The sequence below is a fragment of the Bubalus kerabau genome, chromosome 10, assembly GCF_029407905.1.
Source record: "Bubalus kerabau isolate K-KA32 ecotype Philippines breed swamp buffalo chromosome 10, PCC_UOA_SB_1v2, whole genome shotgun sequence".
NCBI classification, from domain to species: Eukaryota; Metazoa; Chordata; class Mammalia; order Artiodactyla; family Bovidae; genus Bubalus; species Bubalus kerabau.
In genome coordinates, this window is record NC_073633.1 from 70,273,179 (window position 1) to 70,296,384 (window position 23,206).

Below are 23,206 nucleotides of genomic sequence, written 5' to 3' on the forward strand. Positions count from 1 at the left end.
GACTCTCGTCCATCGAGTCAGTGATGCCATCCAGCCATCTCATCCTCTGTCGAGAGCCTTCTAGTATAAGTTTATTTACAGGGAGGGTCCCCTGCTCCACAGTGATCCAGTCACAGCTCCCCATGAATCCTATGCCAGCCCTTTACAGGGGCTGTTTGTTCTCACATCCTGCTAGAAGGGATACTGAGTTTACTAATAAGAAGATGAAGGCCTGAAGAAATGGTGTCCTGTTCAGGTTACAGATGGTGGAGGCCCAAGTCTCCAGCTTTCCCAGGGTTGGCCTGAAGCCAGAGAGCCAGTGGCTGCATGGCCCCATCTTTGAAAGCTCTCCTACTCTGCAGAGTCCTCCCACACTGTACGTGGACTCAGGCACACCCAAACTCAGATTTTCTTAGGTGGTCTCAATATTGTTTTTTTTTTCTAACCAAGACACCTTTAAAAGGTGTAAACTCTTCAACCCAGCTATTGTCATTCTAAAATACAACTTCAGGAAAGAGTAAGTTAGAAGTATGAAAATGTATGTACAAGGATAGTCACTGAAACTTTATCATAAACTCGAAACCCTGCAGAGTATCCAAATATCCAAACCACTGTGATTTGCTTTATAAATAATGCTACATCCATATGATGGGATATGGTGATGTAGAATGATGATGTGTGACACAGTTAAGGGAGTGGCCAAGATGGTGGAGTAGGAAGACTCTGAGCTCACTTTCTCCCACAGGCACACCAAAATTACAACTATTTACAGAGCAAATTATTAATGAGAAAGACCTGAAAACTAGCAGAAAAGATCTACAACTAAAGATGTAAAGAAGGAATCACAGGACTTCCCTGGTGGTCCAGTGGTTGGGGGTCTGCCTTCCAATTCAAGGGACATAGGTGTGGTCCATGGTCAGGGAACTAAGATTCCATGTGCCACAGGGCAGCTAGGCCTGTGCACCACAGCTGGAAAGCCCAGGTACTCTAGGGCTCTCAATCATCAACTAGAGAAGCCTGCACCCTATAACGAGAAGTCCTTGCACCACAACTGAAGAAGGTCCACAGGCCAGCAATAAAGACCCAGCACAGCCAAAAAAGGAATAAAGGACTCACAACAAGACAAGCAGGAGGGGCAGGATAGTCAAGTCACACGTCCCCCAGCAGATGACCCACAAAGGGGAGGATAGCTACAATTGCTGAGGCTCTCCCCATTAAGCAAGGCAACCAAGTCCCACATCAGGCTGCCCCTCCTGGAGGTCCTACATGGAGAACCACAGCCAGGCTGTGCCTCTGCCCACACACAGGGAAGTCAACGATGGGGCCACACCTCCCCAGGCCCAGCTCTGGGCCGGCAACCTCCACCTCAGGATCACACCTGAGAGCCTGAGGCTAAGGAGTAGAATAAGGTGATGCCAAGAACTTGGGTGTTCCTACAGACAGCTCCTCTCTCCTCCCTCCAGCCACCCATTAACATACAGACAAGACTGGAACTGAAACCCAAGAAGAGCACTCACATCTAGAGCCTAAGGGACACCCCTAAAGGGGTCCTTACTCCACAGGGCCTCTGGATGATGGGAACCTTGTAAAATATAAGCACTCAAAGAGACCTTAAGATCATCCAGTGCAACCCTTCCATTAACAATGGAGGAAACCAATGCCTGAATTGGGAAAGTGACTTGGGAAGTCGCACAGAGTTAGCTGCAGGCCTGGGATTAGATACAACCCAGGACTCCTGCACCAAATCCTTCACAACAAGCTGCCTCTTGTAGGCCTGATGGGTGCAAGACCCTAGAGGACAGAGGCTTCTCTCCAACACATCACCTTCAAGAAGCTCCCGCTGATGATAAGATCCACTGAAAGATCTTTTGGCAGAAACATCTTGCATGAATCCTGTACCACTTCTAGGTATGCAAGGAAGGAACTCAGGGTCTGACTCCGAGAGGCTTTAAGCAGAGAGGACAGTCAGGAGGGAGACAGGAAGGCCGTGGGAGTGCGGCTGTGCTGCTTCAGAATGGCAACGGCTGCACCAGAGAACCTCTGCTGCTGCCTGACAGATGCTCCCCTCGGGTGATGAGTTCCCAGCCAGGCCGCCTCACCGCCGCCCTCCCTGAGCCCTCAAGGACCTCAGTGACCTCGGTGTGTGGATGCGACAGTGAAGTTGGAGACCTGCCTGCTACCCAGGCATGTGGGTCTTGTATATTGGCTTCTGTACTCCAAGCCCAGACTGATATCATGTGCAGAGGACAGTTCTGGGGAAAGGCAAATATCCAGTAAATTCTGTCTCTCCCCACAACTCTTAACCTCTGGTCCAACCAAGTTCCCATGAGACTCCTTTGCTCTCCCAATGGAAGCAAGATAGGAAGCAGGAAGGAAGAGGCAGGACTGTGCTACACAGAAGTGACTGGGATGGCCTGACACCCAGGGACGGGAGATCCAGAAGTGACTTATGACAGCATCCACCGTAGCAAAACGTGGATGGCAAGAGGAAATGGTTGGAGCTGTGTCCCCGTCTCCTTTGAGGTCCAGGGGGCAGCCTCCCCCTTGTACCCTTTAACCTGCTGGCAGGGTCCTTCTTCTCAGGTCTCCACCCAAGTTGGGAGTGCCGGCTGGGTGGGGTCCTCAGTATTACCCGGTGCCACACACAGTGACAGAGCACACAGAGGCTGGCAAGGCCACCCAAGTTTGGGGAGCTCATGGGGAATTCATATTCTTGTTTCCGGAACTGATTCACTGAATCAATATTTATGGAATATTTAGGGAAAGTGGCAGGAGAACTGAATTTCTGGGCTTCCTGCAACCCCTTCCAAACAGTGGAGGGAACATGTTAATAAGGATGCAGAGAAGAAGGGGCCCCAGCACCAGCTCAGTTCACTGACTTGGGTCCTCTTGCCACCTGGAGGACTCGCTGGCCCCTCATCCCATACCACTTCCTCTCCCACCAACCACGCTCTCTGCCCCTGCTAGGGAAGCTGTGAAACATCACAGTAGGTAGAGCTCTGGGGGGATTTGGAAATGGAAAGTGTTTCCTGAACTGTTTTCAGTCAGCCCATTCACTCCTTGAAACTGCCCGCATGGAGGTATCAGGAAGCCCATTTAACAGACCAGGGAGTAGCAGCTCTAAGGCCTTAACACAGAAGATCTAGCCCCATCACCATTGTGAACTGAGCCACATGTTTTTGTCCTTGGTGGTCCTGCCTTTCCAGGAGTCCCCACTGCAACTCCTAAGTCCTTTTCAGGTTCAGTGGCTTCCTCCCTCCACCAAATCACAGTCAGAAGAAGAGTGGCTACTTGTGAATTTAACATAGTGAGTCCACCTCCTTTAGGGGTATTTCTATTGGAAGACTTCCATCTAGAAAGGGAAGAGTCTTTCTCAGCCCATGTTCAAGAACGTTGGGCATCACTGAGCTGGAAAGAATTTTAAGAGAAGGGAGCCAGCAAGTTTGGCCCTACTTAAACAGGACTTGGGGAAGGAAGTGGTGTGGCTCCTGAGTGTGTGCCTGTGCTATGTGTAAACGCAAGATAACTCCAAAGATAACGCGAGAAACAAAAAGTAGTGTGAGATCTCAAGCAAATTACTTGATTCTCTATTTCCTTAGTTGTAAAATAATTATATTTGGCTTGCTGTGAGGATTAGAGATCATTAACTTTTCAACAGTCAATGAAAATTGTACTTGATGCAGAAAATGAGTCACTTTCAAAAACCCCAGATACTTCCTTTTGTGAAATGGGTAACCAAAGTCAATTTCTCCCCAAACAGGGCCACAAATGGGGGCAGCAGTCACGTACTACAAGCAGAATTTATTACCCAAATCAATTTGAGGAACTCCAGGCACTGGATACAGCCTTCCCTGTTCACAAGAAAACCAGAACCTCTTCAAACTCACCCGCCAACCCTAGCTGATCTGAGGGGTAGGACTGTAGCCCAAATCATGTCCCAGCTATTGTATCTTCATTCGTGACCAGTAACCTCAAAGTCACAAATGGCATGGTGTGATTTAGACCCCAATCTTATCCAGGAAAATCCCATAATTAAAACAGACAAGGTTGGAGCTATCGCTCAGACAGAAAAGTACCAAGACCCTTAATTGGCTTTGAGGAGGGGAAAAGTTTCCTGCTCATAAAGACTGGAACTAAACCAATTGTCTAATAATCATTAGTGAACTTTGAGCCTAGAAGGGCATGCTAATCCTGTGGGGTAAGACAGGTGTACTGCCCAAACTCTCCCGGGCTAGTCTGAACACGATTTAAGGTCTCCCATGAGGACCCTTAAGTAGGCACCTCCTGGTTGCCTAGTAACAAAGGAGCCTGCAGTGGCTGCCTCCAAATGTGCAAAAGGGTGCAGGCGGGGCACGCTGGGAAGGTGATTCTTCACCTTGCAAAATAAGTCACACAGAATTCTCAGGATCTGAAGAGCAGTGCTGCAAAGTTCCTTGTCTGTTTCTACATTTAAGGAATACAAGCTGGTTTGATTTCACATGAGATTGTGATTTTATTTGTTTGATTTTTATGTGTCCTAGATCCAGGAAAGTGAGTCCCTTATTCTCCTTTTGTCATAAAACCAAACAGCCCTAGTGTCAAGGGAGAGGCACTGTGCTCTGAAGTAAAATTGTTCACAACCTTTCACCCTCAACCCCGAGCTGCAGATTTTTATGAAAATCAGCTTCTGGGCCACTTAAGTCTTGATAAAGTTGTAAATGGTCTCTTCTTAGCTGAGCTACCATCTCCCATCTGGCCACAGTCACACTAGAAGCAGGAATTCAATGGGCAGATTTCTTTCCTTATTCAACTTCCAGGCACTCCAGGAAGAAGGGGAGTTCCCAGCACCCGCCTGCCAAGCTCTGCTCTACTTGAACTTTGATCAGCATGAACAGGTCATCCTGACTACAAGCTCCCCCAGATTCTCCTTACTTGTGTTTTTAAGGCACAACTCCCCAGCGTAAGGCTCTCTGTTTACAATGAATTATTTTAATTATTCTAACTACTCAAAAGAAACTTCCACCACTCCCAGTCAACCATTGAACCCCAACATGCTGAGAGTGGGGACAACGACAGAGCTCAATTCACATCATGGATTCTGGTCATTGGGGTCACACTTGATCATGACTTTCAACCCCAAACCCTTTTTGGATGTTTCAAAGGCCTCCAGAGCTTTCTCCAGAGGAAACCGATGGGTGACTAAGGGCTTTACATTCACAGACTTGGATGCAAGCATTGAAATCGCCATCGGCCATCTGGAAAAGATCACAAGCATTACACTCAACCTTCAGGAGGAAAGAGGGAGGGCCCCAAAACTACCAAGCACAAGATCAGCTTGGCCACACTTACTAGTTTTTGTTTTTTTTTTTTGACCACATTTATTTGTAGATTTGTGGTTCTGCAAGGTCGGTTCTACAGGCCAAGAATGGGTGGAAATGATCTTATGACTTGTAATTCAGGAGTACAGAGTCTGTTCCCAAATGCAATGTCTGCCATGAAGCCTAGAATTTCTCTGGCATGAAGGTCTAAGGCATATGTAAGCCACGGTGAAAAGGCAGATAGCCTCAGGGCGGCAGCCCAGGATGATCTAATCACACCATGTAGGAGCTCATTTGGCAGAGTTTACTGGAAAAAACAGCACTCTGTTGACAGGACAGATACAAATTCTAAAATGGGAGAAAGGGCCACTGGTGGGGAAGATGGTCCTGGACAGAGTTACCCAGCAGGGAGAGGATCGAGCCACAAAACACATGTTGGCATTTATTTAGACCCCGTCACTTCCCAGGGTGGGACCTGGGGACTGGGAGTGAGAACCAAGAAACTGGAGTTCTTGTGGTTGCCCTCGTTTCTCTCCTTCTCTTTAAAGAGGGAAGATGGAGATCTGGCCACTTAGAACCGGAAAAGAGAGCGCCTGGGTGATGAGGGGCAGACATTCAAGAAGAGCATGCCTCATAATCTCCCTCCCTCACTCTCTCCCTACAGACCTGTCAGCTCTGCTCTCCCATCTTTAACCAGGAGTGAATGCTCTCTCTTTGGGGCCTTATCATATCGCATGGCTCTCAATGCGGCCAGGGTGTGCCTCTCATGAATAAATAGGCAGAGCCTCTTGGTCCCAGAGGCCATGGAGGGCCTCCCTTGGACTTGCTGGCCGCTCGCCACCCTGGTTCACCCACAACATACTCACGTATTGCAGTATCGAAACACGCCCTTGATGTCCACCTCCCTGGTGGCTGCGTGCACGAGGGGCACGCTGGTCATCTCAGATCCCAGCCCCACCAACACCAGGGTCCCACCAGAATGAGTGGCCTGAAGAAGAGGTAAGGACAGAAAGCTAAGAAAATGAGAAAATACAGACTCCACTCACAGTAGCCCTGTTGCCATGAGGATGCATGCATGGTAAGTCGCTTCAGTCATGTCTGACTCTTTGTGACCCCATGGACTATATAGCCTGTCAGGCACCTCAGCCCACGGGATTCTCTAGGCAAGGGTACTGGGGTGGGTTGCCATGCCCTCCTCCAGGGGATCTTTCCAGTTCAGGAATCAAACCTGTGTCTCTTATGTCTCCTGCACTGGCGGGTGGGTTCTTTACCACTAGCAGCATGTGGAAAGCCCACTGTTGCCATAAAAATAGGTAAATATCCAGAAATTTCAGAAAGCTTGATTCTTTTTATACAGCTGAACTCTTTAGCACGTTAACCAAACTCAGCAGAGCAGCAGAATGAACACGGTCTCCTTTAAAGGTCCTGAATGCACTTTACCAGTGGAGGCACAGTGGGAGCATCTCCTGCTGCCCACAGCACCCCAGGAAACAGCAAAAGTTCTCCAGAGAGCAATGAGGATCTCCCCTGCAACCAAGGCTGACCCTTCAGCAGCCTCTGAGCATCTTTCAAAGCTTTACTTAGTACCAGATGTCAGTGTCAGCCACTTTCTCTTCCAGAGTACTTACCCACAAGACAGAGGGTCAAATTTCTAAGGGGCCACCAACTACCAAGCACTATACCAATGGGGAGGGCTATAGGAATTCTGTGGTTCAACAACTGCCTTAGGAGCTTCCCTGATGGTCCAATGGTTAAGACTCCTAGCTACCACTGTATGGGGCACAGGTTCGATCCCTGGTGGGGGAACTAAAAAATCCCAAAAGCGGTGTGGCCAATAAATAATTAATTAAAATGCTTTTAAAAAATTAAAACTGCCTTATATGTGAAGGCTGGCAATTAGAAATCTTTGTTCCAGGGACATTCACCTCAATGGTATAAGTCATAATGGAGTCATCAATTTCCTCTTTGGAGTGGGCAGGAGAGCAAAATTTCCGCTGACAACTTCCACATAACTTTACATGAGTGCTGAGCCTGCTCCAGAGATGTGGGGGGGATCATTGTGCTCAGTGTAGTGAGAGACAGAAAAATGGACAATTTGCTCATGCTAAGTTTTTACTATAGCTAACAGTAGAAAGCACTTACTGGGGGCCATTCTAAGTGCTAACCACAGAGATTTAAGACAGCACACATCACAGCTTGTCTCCGCGGGGAAGGATACATCCTGAAGAGAAGCCTGTAGTATAGGGGTGACTCCTGGCAGTTGTACTTTTGAGCTGTGGGCCCCGAGACGGTGCTGTCAGCCATGGTCGCCTCATGTGTAAGAACAGGACGATGCCGTCCCATAGCAGGGCTGACGGGGTAACAGTCACAGAGGCCGGCACTAGAATGGGCTCAACGCGTAGCTCATTTGCGGGTTTAATGGAGAAGTCACTTACAGACCACCTGTGACATACAAACACTATCAGCCAAGGAAAGGGCATCTCACGATGGGAAAATGTTGCTGTCCTCACTGGAGGGGAGGGGTTCAGATTTGTGAGTGAGCCACAGAATACACTGAGAAACTTCCCAGGAAACCTGCTGTCCACTCAGCATTTCCTCTCTACCTGGTAAGAATGGAGAGAAGCACCACTGAACTGGTCATCACAAGCTGCCAGGAGACCAGTAGCTTACTGACCACAGGCAAAGGAATGCTCAGGCCATTGCTTAGTGGCTGTGACTTTCACAACAAGGAGATGACAGCAATTCTACCATAAACATTTGCTCAGTCTTCTTATGAATATTATCCAGACAAAACACGACAGAAGATTGACTCTCAAAGGAGGGCTTTGCCCTATGAAGCCATATCTTTTACAGCCTCTCTGTTGAATTGAGGGTCACTGTCTTGTCAACAACTCAGAAACAGCACACACACCTTACTGGTCAAGCCCTCAAGGTGTCTGGCACAAAACCAGGCATATGGCAGGAACCCAAGATATGCCATGAGTCGACATGGCTCCACTGGTAACACCCAGGCTCAATGCCTGCTGGATTTTGGTTTCTCTTAGCTCCTTCCCACATGGTGACGCTAATTATCTCCAACAGTGGAGCCGAGAGCTGGTTGATTCCGGCTGGAACAGGTCAGGGCAAAAGTGGCACCTGCTCCTCCCTCTCCCGTTGCTTCCCTGACACCCCGGGGTCACAGGCATCTTGGTAGGAAGAGGGGAAGGCAGCTCTGCTTGGGTGCCAGGCTTGAGGGCCGTGCCACACAGGTTGAGGGATCAGCTTTTCCCAAACGTCTTGCATGGTGGAAAGTGCCCCTGTGTGACTCAGAAGGGCAGAGGCATGTGCTGTTGTGAGAAAGCAGTCTGGGGGACAGGGCAGGGGTGCCCAGGGGTGGCAGCTGCCGCCATTCTCCCCAGCCCAGCCCCTTCTACCCCAGAACTGGCTCCTAGCCCCTCAATCTCTTCCCCTCTGGAGCAGCCGGATGGAGCAACGAAAGCCCAGGCATTGGAGTAGTGTGCTCCAGGCAAGTCCCTGGGCCTCTCTCATCATAAAATGTGTAAAATGAGAACTTACTGTGAGGGCTAGTATGCAGATTAGGACCATGTCTATAAAGCACACAGCCAAGAACATGGCCCATGGTGGAGAGCAGAGCCGAGCTCGTATTCTTTCTTTTCCTCATACTTCGGCAGTGCTACTCCTCCCTGCCCCTCCCCTTCCAACATCCATAAATTACTGGTGGGTTGCTAAAGGGTGGGTCAGGTATTGGCAGCTTATTTGTTCCTAGTTCTGGGAAAGGACAGCAGAAGGCAACTGTGACCCTAAAAACGCACCTCATCTTTGTGACTAACTGAATTAGTGCCCGTCACCTTGTATCAATGACTCAAAGACTGTAGTTTTCCTCAATAAAACAAGATAGGGATTTCCCACACTCATCTAAGGCATGGTTCCCTCTTCCTCCTATTGATTTTTTTTTTTTCTTTTTCTTTTTTTTTTTTTTACCAAGAGCACTACTTGGTAAAATCCTACCCTAAAGGTATGAGTCACTTAACATCTCTGAAGGCCCATGTGTATCTGTGGCCTAGTTTGAACATCACAATGACCCAATGAGGATGTTAGGGAAGTGTCATTACCTTCATAAGAGAGATTAGAAGGCAGATAACATGGGATTACCTAATTATGTTTTGCAGGGGGAGCATGCCTTCTACTGGTGCCTTCTACTGGTTCACCACCCTGGGCTGCTTACTCGAAGCTGCCCACCAGCTTCAGCTACCCTTATTTCTACTGGGCCCGATGGCTCAAATGATAAAGAAGCTGTCTGCAATGTGGCAGACCTGGGTTCGATCCCTGGGTCAGGAAGAGTCCCTGGAGAAGAGAATGGCAACCCATTCCAGTATTCTTGCCTGGGAAATCCCATGGACAGAGGAGTCTGGTGGGCTGCAGTCCACCGGGTTGCAAAGAGTCAGACATGACTGACTTAACACTTTCACTTTATCCCTACTCACGTAGATGCCGGCTTGGATGGAGGTCTCCACCCCTGTGCACTCAATTGTGACTTCTGGCTTGCTGCCCAGCAGGCCTTCCACTTTCTTGGCTATTTCCTGAGGGCTCTCGTTGGAGATCTGGAGGATGAAATCAGCCCCGACTTCCTTGGCTTTAGACAACCGAGAGGCTGACAGATCTACAGTTGAACAAAAATTTCTTTCAAACTAAGAAACTGGACGGTGGATTAGGGAGCAAAAATGAAGATGCAGATTCTGATGCCAAGGAAGCTCTGTGTAGTGGTGTGGCTGAGCCCAACACACACACTCTCTGAACACACACACCCTCACACACAATCTTTGGATAACTTCTCAAACATGCACACCCTTCTATATCCCCATATACCCCCATACCTACCACATAGCTCTCCACAGCTACACACATACACTCTCTCACCTCCTCACACAAAACATGCAGTGACACCCTTCTGCACCCCATTCCCTTCAAATATCCACAACACCCCATACAGCACACAACTCTACACATTCACTCACACACTCTCAGATACATTACACACATACATACACACTCTCTCACAGATGCCTTCTCCACATACATACACCCAGCTTCAGTTTATACCACACCACTCCACACTCACATACTCACATATGCTGTCAGATAACCTCTCCTCACACATACACATTCATGTCTCTCATTCATATCACATACCTCACACATAAACATCCTCTTATAAACATATCACACACCCAACTAACTTCACATCACATACATACACTCACACACACACACCCCCGCTCTGAGTTGGGTCAAACAAGGGCTGAGTCTCTTCTTAGGACAAAATGGGCAGTATAAGTATCTGAGGTTCACATATAAAGAGCCAGGTTCTTTTCTCTGCAGTAGCACCCTCTCTCAGAAGCTTCAAAAGAGTCTTCCCCTGAGCCCTGACTTGGTCATCCCCTGGAAATCAAAAGAAAAGAGCAGGAGCCTCTCTAAAAACCCAGTACTCCAGGAAGGAAACAGGTTTCATGCCCCTTCCTCAAAACCGTAGGCCCAGCTGCTCCCGCCTTCAGAAGATTTAGAAAGAAGAAAACCTTATCAGTGGTTTTCTTAAGAAAAACTTACCAGTTACCACCACTTGAGCTGCACCCATTGCCTTGGCTGCAAGCAAACTGACCAGTCCGATTGGCCCTGAATAAAAGAGTAAATAGGAGACAATTCTGAGATACCAAACACCAGCTCTCCCGCTTTTCCAGGCCAGGGACAGGACCTGTACCTTCTGTGGGCCTCTAGCATCTCTGCCCCAGTCCCTGACGTACAGTGAGACCTTAACAACTGTTTGTTGAGTGCATGAGTAAATAAACACATGAGTGCTTGTTCTCTACCTGGAATCTGCTCCCAGTGCTGGGCTCCTGTTCTCTTTGCCCCCCACCCACCTTTTCAGAAAGAACCCCTCATGTCTCCCCAAGGTGAGACGTATCCTTTAAGGTGCCCCCTGAGGACCCCCTGTCAGGGTGTCCTAGGTTGGCTTCCCCGTTTCGGTGTGCTAGATGGTTTTAACACAAAAACCAGATCACAAATACACATATGCAGAATACCTCTGAGGATCTGCTTTTTGGACACTCCAAAAGTGAGTTAGTGAGTTTGCCCAGAAAGCAAAACACTGGGAAATAAGCAACAAACGGGTTAAGTAAACTACAGCAGGATACTATACACCTGTTAAAAAGAGGAATTCCCTGGAGGTCCAACTGTTAGGCCTCTGTGCTTTCTCTGCCAATGGCATGGGTTTGATCACTGGTCAACGACCTAAGATCCCACAGGCCATGTGGTGTGGCAAAAAAAAGAAAAAAAAAAAAATATGTGTATATATATATATATGTCATCTAACTCTTATCTATTGACATAGAAAAATGTTCACAATATATTAATGTTTTTGTAGGTAAAATGAAGCATGATCATTTAGAATGATCTCATGAATAAAACAAACAAAAACAAAACTGAAAGATTCTACACCAAATTCTTACCAATGGTCCTCTCAGGCTGATGGTGCTATCAGTGAATTTTTATGTGTGTTTGTTCACATGTGTGCAGGCATGGTATGGATAATTTAATTTCTTTTTCTAAGGCAAAAATGTATTACTTATGCAGATTAAAAAGAAAAAACCTGTCACCTGGATCCCACAGTCTGCTTGGCTCATTGAGGCACATCTGTTCTACACCCATCACCCCCCATAGGAAGCCCTGCAGTCACTTATTTGGCCCTGCCCAAAAAAAATCAATCACAAAATGTATAAGGATTAACTCAAAATGGATTAATGACTTGAACATAAGACCTGAAACCCTAAAACTCCTAGAAAAAAAACATAGGTAGTAAGCATCTTGACATCAGTCTTGATGAGTTTTTGGATTTGACAGCAAAAACAATGGCAATAAAAGCAAAAATAAACAAGTGGGGAATTCCCTGGCAGTCCAGTGGTTAGGACTCCATGTTTTCACTGCCAAGGGCCCAGGTTCAGTCTTTGATCAGGGAACTAAGATACTACAAGCTGCATGGTGTGGCAAAAAAAAAAACCAATAAATAAATAAACAACTGGGACCATATCAAACTAAAAAACTTTTGTATAACAAAGGAAACATCAACAAAATGAAAAAAGCAACTTGTTGAGTAGGAGAAAAATATTTGCAAATCATATATTTGATACGGGTATTAATCTCCAAAAATATAAAGAACTTACCCAACTTAACAGCAGAAAAACAATCCAATTTAAAAATGGGCAGAGAATATGACTAGACATGTTTCCAAAGAATATATACAGATGGGCAACATAAACATGAAAAGATGCTCAACATCAATAATCAGAGAAATTCAAATCAATATTACAAAGGGATATCACTGCACATCTGTCAGCATGGCTTTTATCAAAAACACAAGTAACCGGTGTCAGGGAGGGTATGGAGAAAGGGAAAACCTTATGCATTTGTTAGTTGGGAATGTAAACCAGTCCAAACACTATGGAAAACAGTATGGAGATTAAATTAAAAATTAAAAATAGAACTTCCATGTGATCTGACAATTCTGCTTCTGCTCAGAAGTGGAATTTTATCCAAAGAAAACAAAAGCACTAACTCAAAATGAATCTCCACTCCCATAATCACTGCAGCATTATTTATAATAGCCAAGACATGGAAACCATCTAAATGTTCATCAGTGGATGAACAGACAGAGAAAATGTGGTGTACACACACACACACACACACACACACACAGTGGAATATTATTCAACCATAAAAACCCTGAGCTCATAGTTATGGAGACTAGACTGGATTGCCAGAGGCAGTGGTGGCAGTGAAGAAATGGATGAAGAGGGTCAAAAGGTACAAACGTTCAGTTACCAAATAAATAAGTCCTCGTTATCGAATGTACAGCATGGTGACTATACTTAATACTGTATTGCATATATGAAAGCTGTTAAAAGAACAGATCTTAAAGTTCTTATCATGAGAAAACATTTTTATAACTATAGGTGGTGACAGATGTTGACTAGACTTATTGTGGTGATCATTTTGCAATATACACAAATATCAAAATCATTATATTACATACCTGAGACTAATAAAATGTTATACATCAGTTAAACCTCAATAAAAAAAAAAAAAAGTGTACACCAGCTCACACCCACAAGGAGTAAAGCATGTTGTCTCGGTCACCTGAAGCAGTTAGAAGCCTAGATGATTCAATCTGAGGTTGCCAGGTTTGTTCAGCTGGGTAGAAGCAGAGGAAGAAAGAGCTAGCTATAAGCCTATGTGGGCAGAGTGCTGGCTCCCCATGGGCTGGGACTCACTCCTGCTGGTCCTAGGTAGTAGCCATCTCATTCTTGGAAAACCAGGAGACCAGTTCTCTGGGATGATCTGAAAGCTCCAAAAGATACCCTTCTCTTTAATCCCCAAAATATTTCTCTAGTTTCCTGTCAAGGGTTGAAAAATAATTCCAAATTGCACTCTTTAAAGTGAACAAATGAGTTATGTTGCCTAGGAGATAATATTAGTTAGCTACCTTGCCTGCAAACATTTATTTAGCATAGTGCTTGTCACTGAAGGAATGGCACACTGTAATCCTCCCTAACCAGAGATTTGAGAATCTATTTCAGCCCTCGGAGGGGGGATGAGATGGGCAGAGGGGTCTCACATTCCTCTTTAATGAACTCATAACCACAGTGATATCTGTTTCTTACCAGCTCCACACACAAGGACCTTGTTCCCCAGCGTGACTCCAGCTCGCCGGCAGGCATGGATCCCCACAGACAGTGGCTCAATCAGGGCCCCTTCCTCAAAGGTGACATTGTCAGGAAGCCTGAGGAGTCATTCAACATACTCAGTCCCTCTAGGTTAACAATAATAACAATAGCTAATATTTACTGAGCTTTTATTTATTTATGCTGAGCAAAAGTGCTAAGCAATTTACCTATATTCACTCTTGTAAATCCTCAGAACAGTTCTGTGTGGACATTATCATTCCCACTTTACAGACAAGGAAAGCAAGCTTTGGAGGAGTGAATGACTTGCTCCAAAAGTTCAAAATCAGGGAGTACTGAGAATCTTAAAGGGTTTAAACTGGAAACCAGGTACGTCTGATTCCAGAGCCCGTATCATACTGCCTCCCTCTGAAAATGCCATCCAAGATAAGGTGCGGTGTGGCTGTCTTTAATAAACGAGTTCATTTCACAAGGGTTTAACTTAACCACATCCCAGCATTTCATCTGCTTCTCAAACTTATAGCCTTTCTGGTTTCATTTTAGCAAACAACCCAGACTATCAGCAGCTTTGCAAAACAGTGATTAGAAGCTGACATCACTCTGCACATCGTCCCCCATATTACACGCTCCAAAAGAACCACATGTGCTAGCAGCAGCTGCCTGGCTGTCTCTGGACTGGTTACGATGGGAAAGGGCTTGTCTCCACATAGCAGATTAAATGCTGTGTCACCTTCGCCACTGGGTTCTTGGCTTTCACTTCCCTGTCTACTGGTATCTTGACCCTTTTCGCGATACCACTGATGAAGACAGCAAATATTTGCATAATGCTTTACAGATTAGAGTGCTTTCTCCTCCATTATCTCATTTAATCCTCAGCATGACCTTGTCAGGCAGGAAGGGCAGGCTTTGTTGGTTTTTTCTTTTTTTGGCGGCTTGCAGGATCTTGATTCCCCATGCACTCTTAGTTGCTCAGTCGTGTCTGACTCTTTGTGACCCCATGGACTGTAGCCTACCAGGCTCCTCTGTCCATAAAACTTTTCAGGCAAGAATACTGGAGGGGTTGCCATTTCCTCCTCCAGGGGATTTTCCAGACCCAGGGACTGAATCTGAGTCTCCTGCATTACAGGTGGATTCTTTACCCACTGAGCCATTGGCTGTGAACAGGGATTAAACCCAGGCCCTCAGCAGTGAAAGTCTAACCACTGGACTGCCAGGGAAGTCCAGGGAAGGCTTTGTTTTTTATTCTATAGAAGCAAAACTGACTGAAGTCATGAAATTAAAAAACGCTTGCTCTTTGGAAGAAAAGTTATGACCAACCTAGACAGCATAGTAAAAAGCAGAGACATTACTTTGCCAGCAAAGGTCCATCTAGTCAAAGCTATGATTTTCCAGTAGTCATGTATGGATGTGAGAGTTGGATCATAAAGAAAGCTGAGTGCCAAAGAACTGAAGCTTTTGACCTGTGGTGTTGGAGAAGACTCTTTGAGAGTCCCTTAGACTGCAAGGATATCTAACCAGTCTATCCTAAAGGAAATCAGCCCTGAATATTCATTGGAAGGGCTGATGTTGAAACTGAAACTCCAATACTTTGGCCACCTGATGCGAAGAACTAACTCATTGGGAAAGATTGAAGGCAGGAGGAGAAGGGGACGACAGCAGATGAGATGGTTGGAGGGCATCACCGACTCAATGGACATGAGTTTGAGTAAACTCCGGGAGTTAGTGATGGACAGGGAGGTCTGGCGTGCTGCAATCCATGGAGTCGCAAAGAATTGGACACGACTGAGCGACTGAACTGAACTGAGCAGAACTGAAGCCAGAAGACATTAAGAGACCTGCCCCAAATTACAAGCCTAGTGAGCAAGAAAGTAAAAACTTGAATCCAGATCTCCTGATTTCATATCCTCTGCCTGTCCCACATCAGCTGCCTTTTGGCACAAGCAGTTCTGTAGTTAACTTTTGCTAGTTCCTCACTGCCCAGTACTTATTCAATGCTCCCAAAACTTCCACATGCAAGAACATGAAATCCCTCAAATTCCAAAAAGAAATAAGTAGAAGCCAAAGCATGTGCTCATCTCCATGACCCTTCTGTTCACAACCCTCCACAAGATAAATAACAAGGTCTACATTCGGCCTGACAGGTGCCCACAACCCCTTCTTTCTCCCCTCCCCTCTGCTTCTTACACCATTTCCCCCACCCCAATCCACTCTTCTGCTCTGATTGTTATCATCATCCCTCTAGCTGCTGAATCTATCCCATAAATTCAGTATTAAGGAAAAAACTCTGAAGAGAAATATTGACTTGCAAACTCTCTCAAAGACCCCAAATCACACACACACTCTCTCCAACAGTCCTGCCTCATCACATTTGGGTCTCGCTCAAAGCTGGTACTGGGACTAAAGTGAGGGTGGCCTGTGGTCAGGAACTGTGTGCTATTCTCATCCTCACTCTGACTTCCCTATGACATAAGAATACCAAGAGGAGGGGCTTCCCTGGTGGTCCAATGGTTAAGAATCTGCCTTGCAATACAAGGGACACTGGTTCGATCCTGGTCCAGGAAGATCCCACATCCCTTGGAACGGCTAAGCCTGTGAACTACAACTACTGAGCCTGAGCTCTAGGGCCCATGATTGGTAAATATTGAGCCCACCAGGCCACAACTACTGTGCTCCACAACAAGAGAAGCACTGCAACTAGAAGCCCACGCCTGGAAACTGGAGAGTAGCTCCCACTTTCCACAACTAGACAAAGTCCATGCACAGTAACAAAGACCCAAAGCAGCCAATTAAAAAAAAACAAACACAGAGAAATGGGATTGGAGACGGTGATGAGAAAGGATTATCCTGTGGGAGATTATTCCACTGACAAGGCTGCTGCTGCTAAGTCACTTCAGTCGTGTCTGACTCTGTGCAACCCCATAGGTGGCAGCCCATCAGGCTCCCCCGTCCCTGGGATTCTCCAGGCAAGAACACTGGAGTGGGTTGCCATTTCCTTCTCCAATGCATGAAAGTGAAAAAAAGTGAAGTCGCTCAGTCATGTCCAACTCTTAGCGACCCCATGGACTGCAGCCTACCAGGCTCCTCCGTCCATGGGATTTTCCAGGCAAGAGTACTGGAGTGGGGTGCCATTGCCTTCTCCAACTGACAAGGCAGATGTTGCCTTATCACACATAGTCATAGCCAGAGTCCTGGGAGCTGCCCTTTTGCCATAGACCTGGGAAGAGCTACTGGTCCTCTTTCCCCAACCTCATTCAGTGAAAGCTGAGGGAAAGGGGATGAGTTTCTTCCCAACTCTAACTGTTCATGATTTTCTAAACACCAGAGGAGAGTGAAAAAGTTGGCTTAAAGCTCAACATTCAGAAAACTAAGATCATGGCATCCTGTCCCATCACTTCATGGGAAATAGATGGGGAAACAGTGGAGTGGCATACTTTATTTTTTTGGGCTCCAAAATCACTGTGGATGGTGACTGTAGCCATGAAATTAAAAGATGCTTACTCCTTGGAAGGAAAGTTATGACCAACCTAGATAGCATATTAAAAAGCAGAGACATTACTTTGCCAACAAAGGTCCATCTTGTCAAAGCTATGATTTTCCAGTGGTCATGTATGGATGTGAGAGTTGGACTGTGAAGAAAGCTGAGCGCTGAAGAATTGATGCTTTTGAACTGTGGTGTTGGAGAAGACTCTTGAGAGTCCCTTGGACTGCAAGAAGATCCAACCAGTCCATCCTAAAGAAAATCAGTCCTGAATATTCATTAGAAGTACTGATGTTGAAGCTGAAACTCCAATACTTTGGCTACCTGATGCAAAGAACTGACTCATTTGAAAAGATCCTGATGCTGGGAAAGATTGAAGACAGGAGGTGAAGGGGACGACAGAGGATGAGATGGTTGGATGGCATCACTGACTCAATGGACATGAGTTTGAAAAAACCCTGGGAGTTGTTGATGAACAGGGAAGCCTGGCGTGCTGCAGTCCCTGGGGTCGCAAAGAGTCGGACATGACCGAGCGAATGAACTGAACTGAAACACCAGAGAATGACAAGGCAACTTGGAGGTTTTCATAGTGGGATTCAGGGAATAGGCAAAGCTTCTCTAGTGGCTTAGAGGTTAAAGCCTCTGCCTGAAATGCGGGAGACCTGGGTTCAATCCCTGGGTTGGGAAGATCCCCTGGAGAAGAAAATGGCAACCCACTCCAAGTATTCTTGCCTGGAGAATCCCATGGACAGAGGAGCCTGGTGGGCTACAGTCCATGGGATCGCAAAGAGTCGGACACCACTGAGCGACTTCATTTTCACTTTCAAAGAATGATCAAGAAGCCAAGGGGGAAGCAGGAAGATAGAAAATAAGATGGGTAGGAAAATAAAGAAGCTGTCGTGGTGTGCAAATCCTCACAAAAAGAAACAAGAGAAGAGGGTGTGGACCCAGGGCTAGGCTGGGGACACAGACACAAAATACCCTTGGAGAGGAAGAGAAGTGGGGGTAGTGTGTCCCCTGAAGGCCCTCTGCAGCCTTCCCATTGCCACTGCCAACCAGGACACTTCCTTCCCCACCTCTCCCTACAACCAACCCCCATTCCCCATTCCCAGTGCAAGGCTCCTTTTCAGGCCTATCATGGTACCATCCCCCAGACATAAGGCCACAGCTATGACGCTGTCATGGCACTGTTTACTGAGCTCCTATTATGTGCCAGGCCTCGTGTTGAGTACCTGAGATGCTTTTCCCATTGAATTAATGCACTAAAATGTATTAATTCTATGCATTTCCTCATATCAATGCTATTATTTCCATTTTACCATCTAGAAGATTGAGATTACATAGCTTAATTTGCTCCAGGTCACACAGTTGGCAAATAGCAGAGATCAGTGGTTAGTCTCAAGCTTTATCACTACGTTCTTCTGCCTTCCACAAAAAACTTGTTGGGCACCTTGACTTGGAAAGGGCCCAGGAAAAGGTGGGCTGGTTTAGGAACCACTTGCTAAAAGGCAGACTCTGCCCTTGTAATTTGTTCCCTCCTCGAGTGCCAACTTAAACTCACGAGGTCCCTGGCCTGTGACTCCTCTCAAGGCTTCCAGTAGGCACTAGAAAACTCAGATCTGTCAGACTGCCCCTGTGACGAGTGCCTGGCCTCCGCTGGACAAGCCCCATCTTGGCCAAAAGAGCCACCACTGGGGCCAGGCTGGGGTGCGGAGAACACATCTGGCTGGTTGAGAAGGAAAGTGGCACACCAGCATCCCAGAGCCCCATGGCCAGGCCCGTGCAGAAGGTATAGCACTCTGTTTCTGCCAGACATAAGTTCCCCAATCACTTTGAAAGCTGAACCAGGATAGTGAGGACAGGGCAAGAGCCTGAGAATCACAGCCACCCTGTCTGGACCTGGCTCTGTTCTGGGGCCAAGCTAATCAGCCTTCTCCTGCCTCTGCTAATTCTCACATAATCCTGGGGTCCACCTCACCATCACTGTTATGGAAGTCAAATAAGCCATGCAGAGACCTAGCACAAGGCCAGGCAGGTAATAACAATCATTGTGTCTTTACATGCGTGGTCACATTTAATCTCCAGGTGGTTAAAGAGACTGAAGTGAAGAAGGTTCATTTCCACAAAGTCACTCACTAGGGGTGAGTGGACCCAGGGTCCCAAAGCTCATGCCCTGTGGCTCTATGCCACAGTAAACTCTGGCTGCTGCTGTCATTGTTGTTAAGGTTCCTACTGTTACAAGATATCTTTGTTATAGCTGCAGTGGAAACCAATAACAGAGGACAATCCCAATAAGTTACCTCCAAGACGGCTGGAGAGGAGTGACTGATTTCAGCAATGATTCTCTATTATTGCTCTACTTGAGGGAAAATTAGACTGAACGACTAAATGTAAGCACTGAGGGTCAGTCCTAGCCCTAGCCAGGTGACCTGTCTTCAATGCATCCAAGGAAGGCAGGCCTGCCGAGAGAATGCTTAATGTCTGGAATTATGAGCGTAAAAGAAGGAAGAAGCCACTACGGGAAACTAGAAGAAAGAACACCAAAAAACAGCAGGGAAGAGGTCCCAGGTGCTGTGGCTGGGCCCTGGGCACTGACTTGTAGCAGAAGTTAGCATTGTGCTTGTAGAACCGGCAGAGGTTCCCGTCATCGGGGGGCGTGGCGCAGAAGAAGATGGTAGGTGACAGATTGTATCGGCCGATCTTGCAGAACTCATCAGTTTCTCGAGGAGCACCAGGCTCGATGGCAACACGATCACCTTGTGGAAAACAAACATACAAACAAACAAACAAACAGAGGGGCAGAGATGCTGTTAAGAGTCACGTGCTCACAGGTAAATGCCAACAGGGGGATCTGGCCGAATGAGCCTCCCTCCCCACTGGGGACCCAGGGTAGTCCAGGAAAGCCCAGCCTGTTAGTGTCTCCAAGGGAAATACCAAAGGCAGCACACACACTCTGGAAGAAAATGACCAGTCCACTTCTCCACAGGATGGTTTGCCTTGCCTGCCCTTTTTTCAACTCATGGGATACGTCCTCCAGTTCCACAGCTACCTCCCAGCTTAGGAAACATAACTAATCCCAACAAGCCAGGTTTTGTTCCCATCTCAAACTGGTGCAAAAGAGGTAGCTAGTGTGTGGAATTTGCAGAGTTTTTTCTTCCCTATTTTGATAATATGCTGACAGGAGCCATAATGATGGCACATCTTGTGTTCAGCCTCCTAGACAATAACTGATTCCTGGTTAGTAGAACCACTAAGGCAAATGACCCATAGAGACTTCAGACTCTGTACATCAGAGAAACACTAAGGCTTGTGAACAGCCGGCTCTACTGTACTTCTACTCCATGTCTCACTACGTCCACTTGGAAACCCAGCCTTACACTGGCTCTTCTAACTTCTTAGTATGAAAATTTTCAAACATACAACAAAGTCATAGGACTTCTCCCATGAGTTGAAAAACATACAGCAAAGTTGAAAGAACTGTATGATGAACACCCAGACGTTCTCCACTTGTTTCTTCAATTAACATTTAGCTACATTGATTTTATCACATATCCATCTCATCTATCTCTCTCTCTTCCACCCATCAATCCACCTTCTTTTCGAATGCATTTCAAAGTAGGCTGCACATTCAAGTACATATCACTCAGCTTCATATCATTAGACTGTAGCTTGCATATCATAACTACAGTTCAATACTTGTTTATGGTATCTTGTTAAGGTAAAATTTAGATACTGACAAAATGCAGACACGTACTTAGCTTCTTCAGGGCTAGTGGATCCCTCCTGGTGCAGCCAGGCTCAGAGGGCCTTGTAACTAACACAGGATGACACCTCCTGAGAACTCTCTCCTTCCCAGAAAGAATCTGTTGTTTCCAGGCTATGAGGTGGGCTCACCAGGAAAAGAAGGTTAAAGCCACAGCTGGCTGTTCCAAGACAGCTTGGATTTACTTCACTGTGTTGGGGAACATCGCAATCTGTCATAGCTGAGAATTCTGCCTGAATTAAGCAAATTCCCAGGTAGCTCAGTGATAAAGAATCTATCTGCCAAGTAGACTTGGACTCGATCCCTGGATCAGGAAAATCCCCTAAAGAAGGAAATGACAACCCACTCTAGTATTCTTGCCTGGAAAAATCCCATGGACAGAGGAGCCTGGTAGGCTACAGTCCATGGGATCGCAAAGTCAGATACAACTTAGTGACTTAACTATAGCAACAAAAAAATATTGATGGTTTCCAAGCCATCCAATAAAATCAATGCTGCATGGAAGGCCCTGGTTCTCAGCGTGTAGAGATATTCTGTGGTTCCTGTGGCTGCAACATCTTCCCCTCCCCTTTACCTGGCTTATTTCTTACTTGTCTTCAGGTGTTGAATTAATTTTCTCTTCCTCAGATGAGCCAGGGTTCTGGAGAGTAGTCTACACTGATCGCACCCTGTATTCTCCTCTGCTGCCCTCAACACAATTTTGATTAATTAACTGTCTGTCCCAGTTGCCTTCCCCTGTGTAAAATCCAAGTATGTAGAGATTGAGACTGTCTTGTTCACTGCTGTGTCCCCAGTGTTTACCAGAGGGCCTGGCCCTGAAAAATCACACAGAAATATATGTGCTGAATGAATAAACAAATCCACTGCCGAAAGGGCTTTGCTGACCTGGTTGTAGGTGCCTGACCAATGATCCCACTTTTACGACTGTTCCTGAAGCTTCATGCCCCAGCACCATTGGCTTTTTCACAACAAAATCTCCAATTCGACCATGCTGCCAGTAATGGACATCTGAGCCACAAATTCCAACAGAATGCATCTTCAGAAGCACCTCTGATAAGAGAAAGGAGAAGGAAAAAACAAGTGAGGAAGGGAAGGACCCCTATATCTCTCTGAGGTGTTTTTCCTCTGGACAAATGAGAGGGTTTGGTTTCAAGGTCAGGTATAAAACTTAGATCACAGAGGAAAACAAGCTAAAAAGCAGCTTGACTAAGTCTTACAAGGCAAGAAAGCTTCCAAACAGCAAAATAACTGCATGTGAGGGCTAATTCTATGCATCAACTTGGCTTGGGTATGGTGCCCAGCTGTTTGGTTAAATGCTTGATGTTGCTGGGAAGTTACTTTTTAGATGTGATTAACATTTAAGCACATCCATGTTCACTGCAGTATTATTTACAATGGTCAAGTTATGGAAACAATGTAAGTGTCCATTGATGGAGGAATGGACAAAGAAAATGTGGCGTTATATATACAATGGAATATTATTCAGCCATTAAAAAAGGAAATCTTGCCATTTGCAACAACATGAATGGACCTTGAGGGCATTATGCTAAGTGAAATAAGTCAGAGAAAGACAAATACCATATGATTTCACTTATATGCAGAATCTAAAACCAAAACAAAACAAAAACCTACCAAACTCAGATACAGAAAATGGATTGGTGGTTGCCAGAGGCAAGGAGTGGAAGGTGGGTGAAATGGGCGAAGGGGGTCAAAGGGAACAAACTTCTCCTTATCAAATAAATATTAATAAGTCTGGGGAGGTAATGTACAGAATGGTGACTGTATTTATAATACCGTGTTGCATATTTCAAAGTTCCTGAGAGAACAGATCTTAAAAAAGTTCTCATCACAAGAAAAAAAAAACTGTACAATAGTTATTTGCAAAGACAGATGCTAACTAGATATTGTGGTGATCACTTCACAGTATATACAGATATCAAATCATCATGTTCACCTG

At 46.1% G+C, this 23,206-nt stretch overlaps 1 protein-coding gene across 2 annotated transcripts in view; it reads right to left on the reverse strand.

The window, feature by feature from the left end:
• Positions 1–3,760: 3,760 nt before the first annotated feature.
• Positions 3,761–23,206, reverse strand: part of SORD (sorbitol dehydrogenase) — a 59,335-nt gene continuing 39,889 nt past the window's right edge. For both annotated transcript variants that reach the window (XM_055538078.1, XM_055538077.1), the window contains exons 3-9: positions 22,135–22,299; positions 20,083–20,242; positions 13,988–14,106; positions 10,881–10,946; positions 9,761–9,936; positions 6,143–6,264; positions 3,761–5,213 (exon numbers count right to left, since the gene is read on the reverse strand). In XM_055538078.1, coding sequence (XP_055394053.1) covers positions 5,048–5,213; positions 6,143–6,264; positions 9,761–9,936; positions 10,881–10,946; positions 13,988–14,106; positions 20,083–20,242; positions 22,135–22,285 — 960 coding nt within the window. In that variant the 5' untranslated portion in view covers positions 22,286–22,299 and the 3' untranslated portion in view covers positions 3,761–5,047. The remainder of the gene's footprint in view (positions 5,214–6,142; positions 6,265–9,760; positions 9,937–10,880; positions 10,947–13,987; positions 14,107–20,082; positions 20,243–22,134; positions 22,300–23,206) is intronic.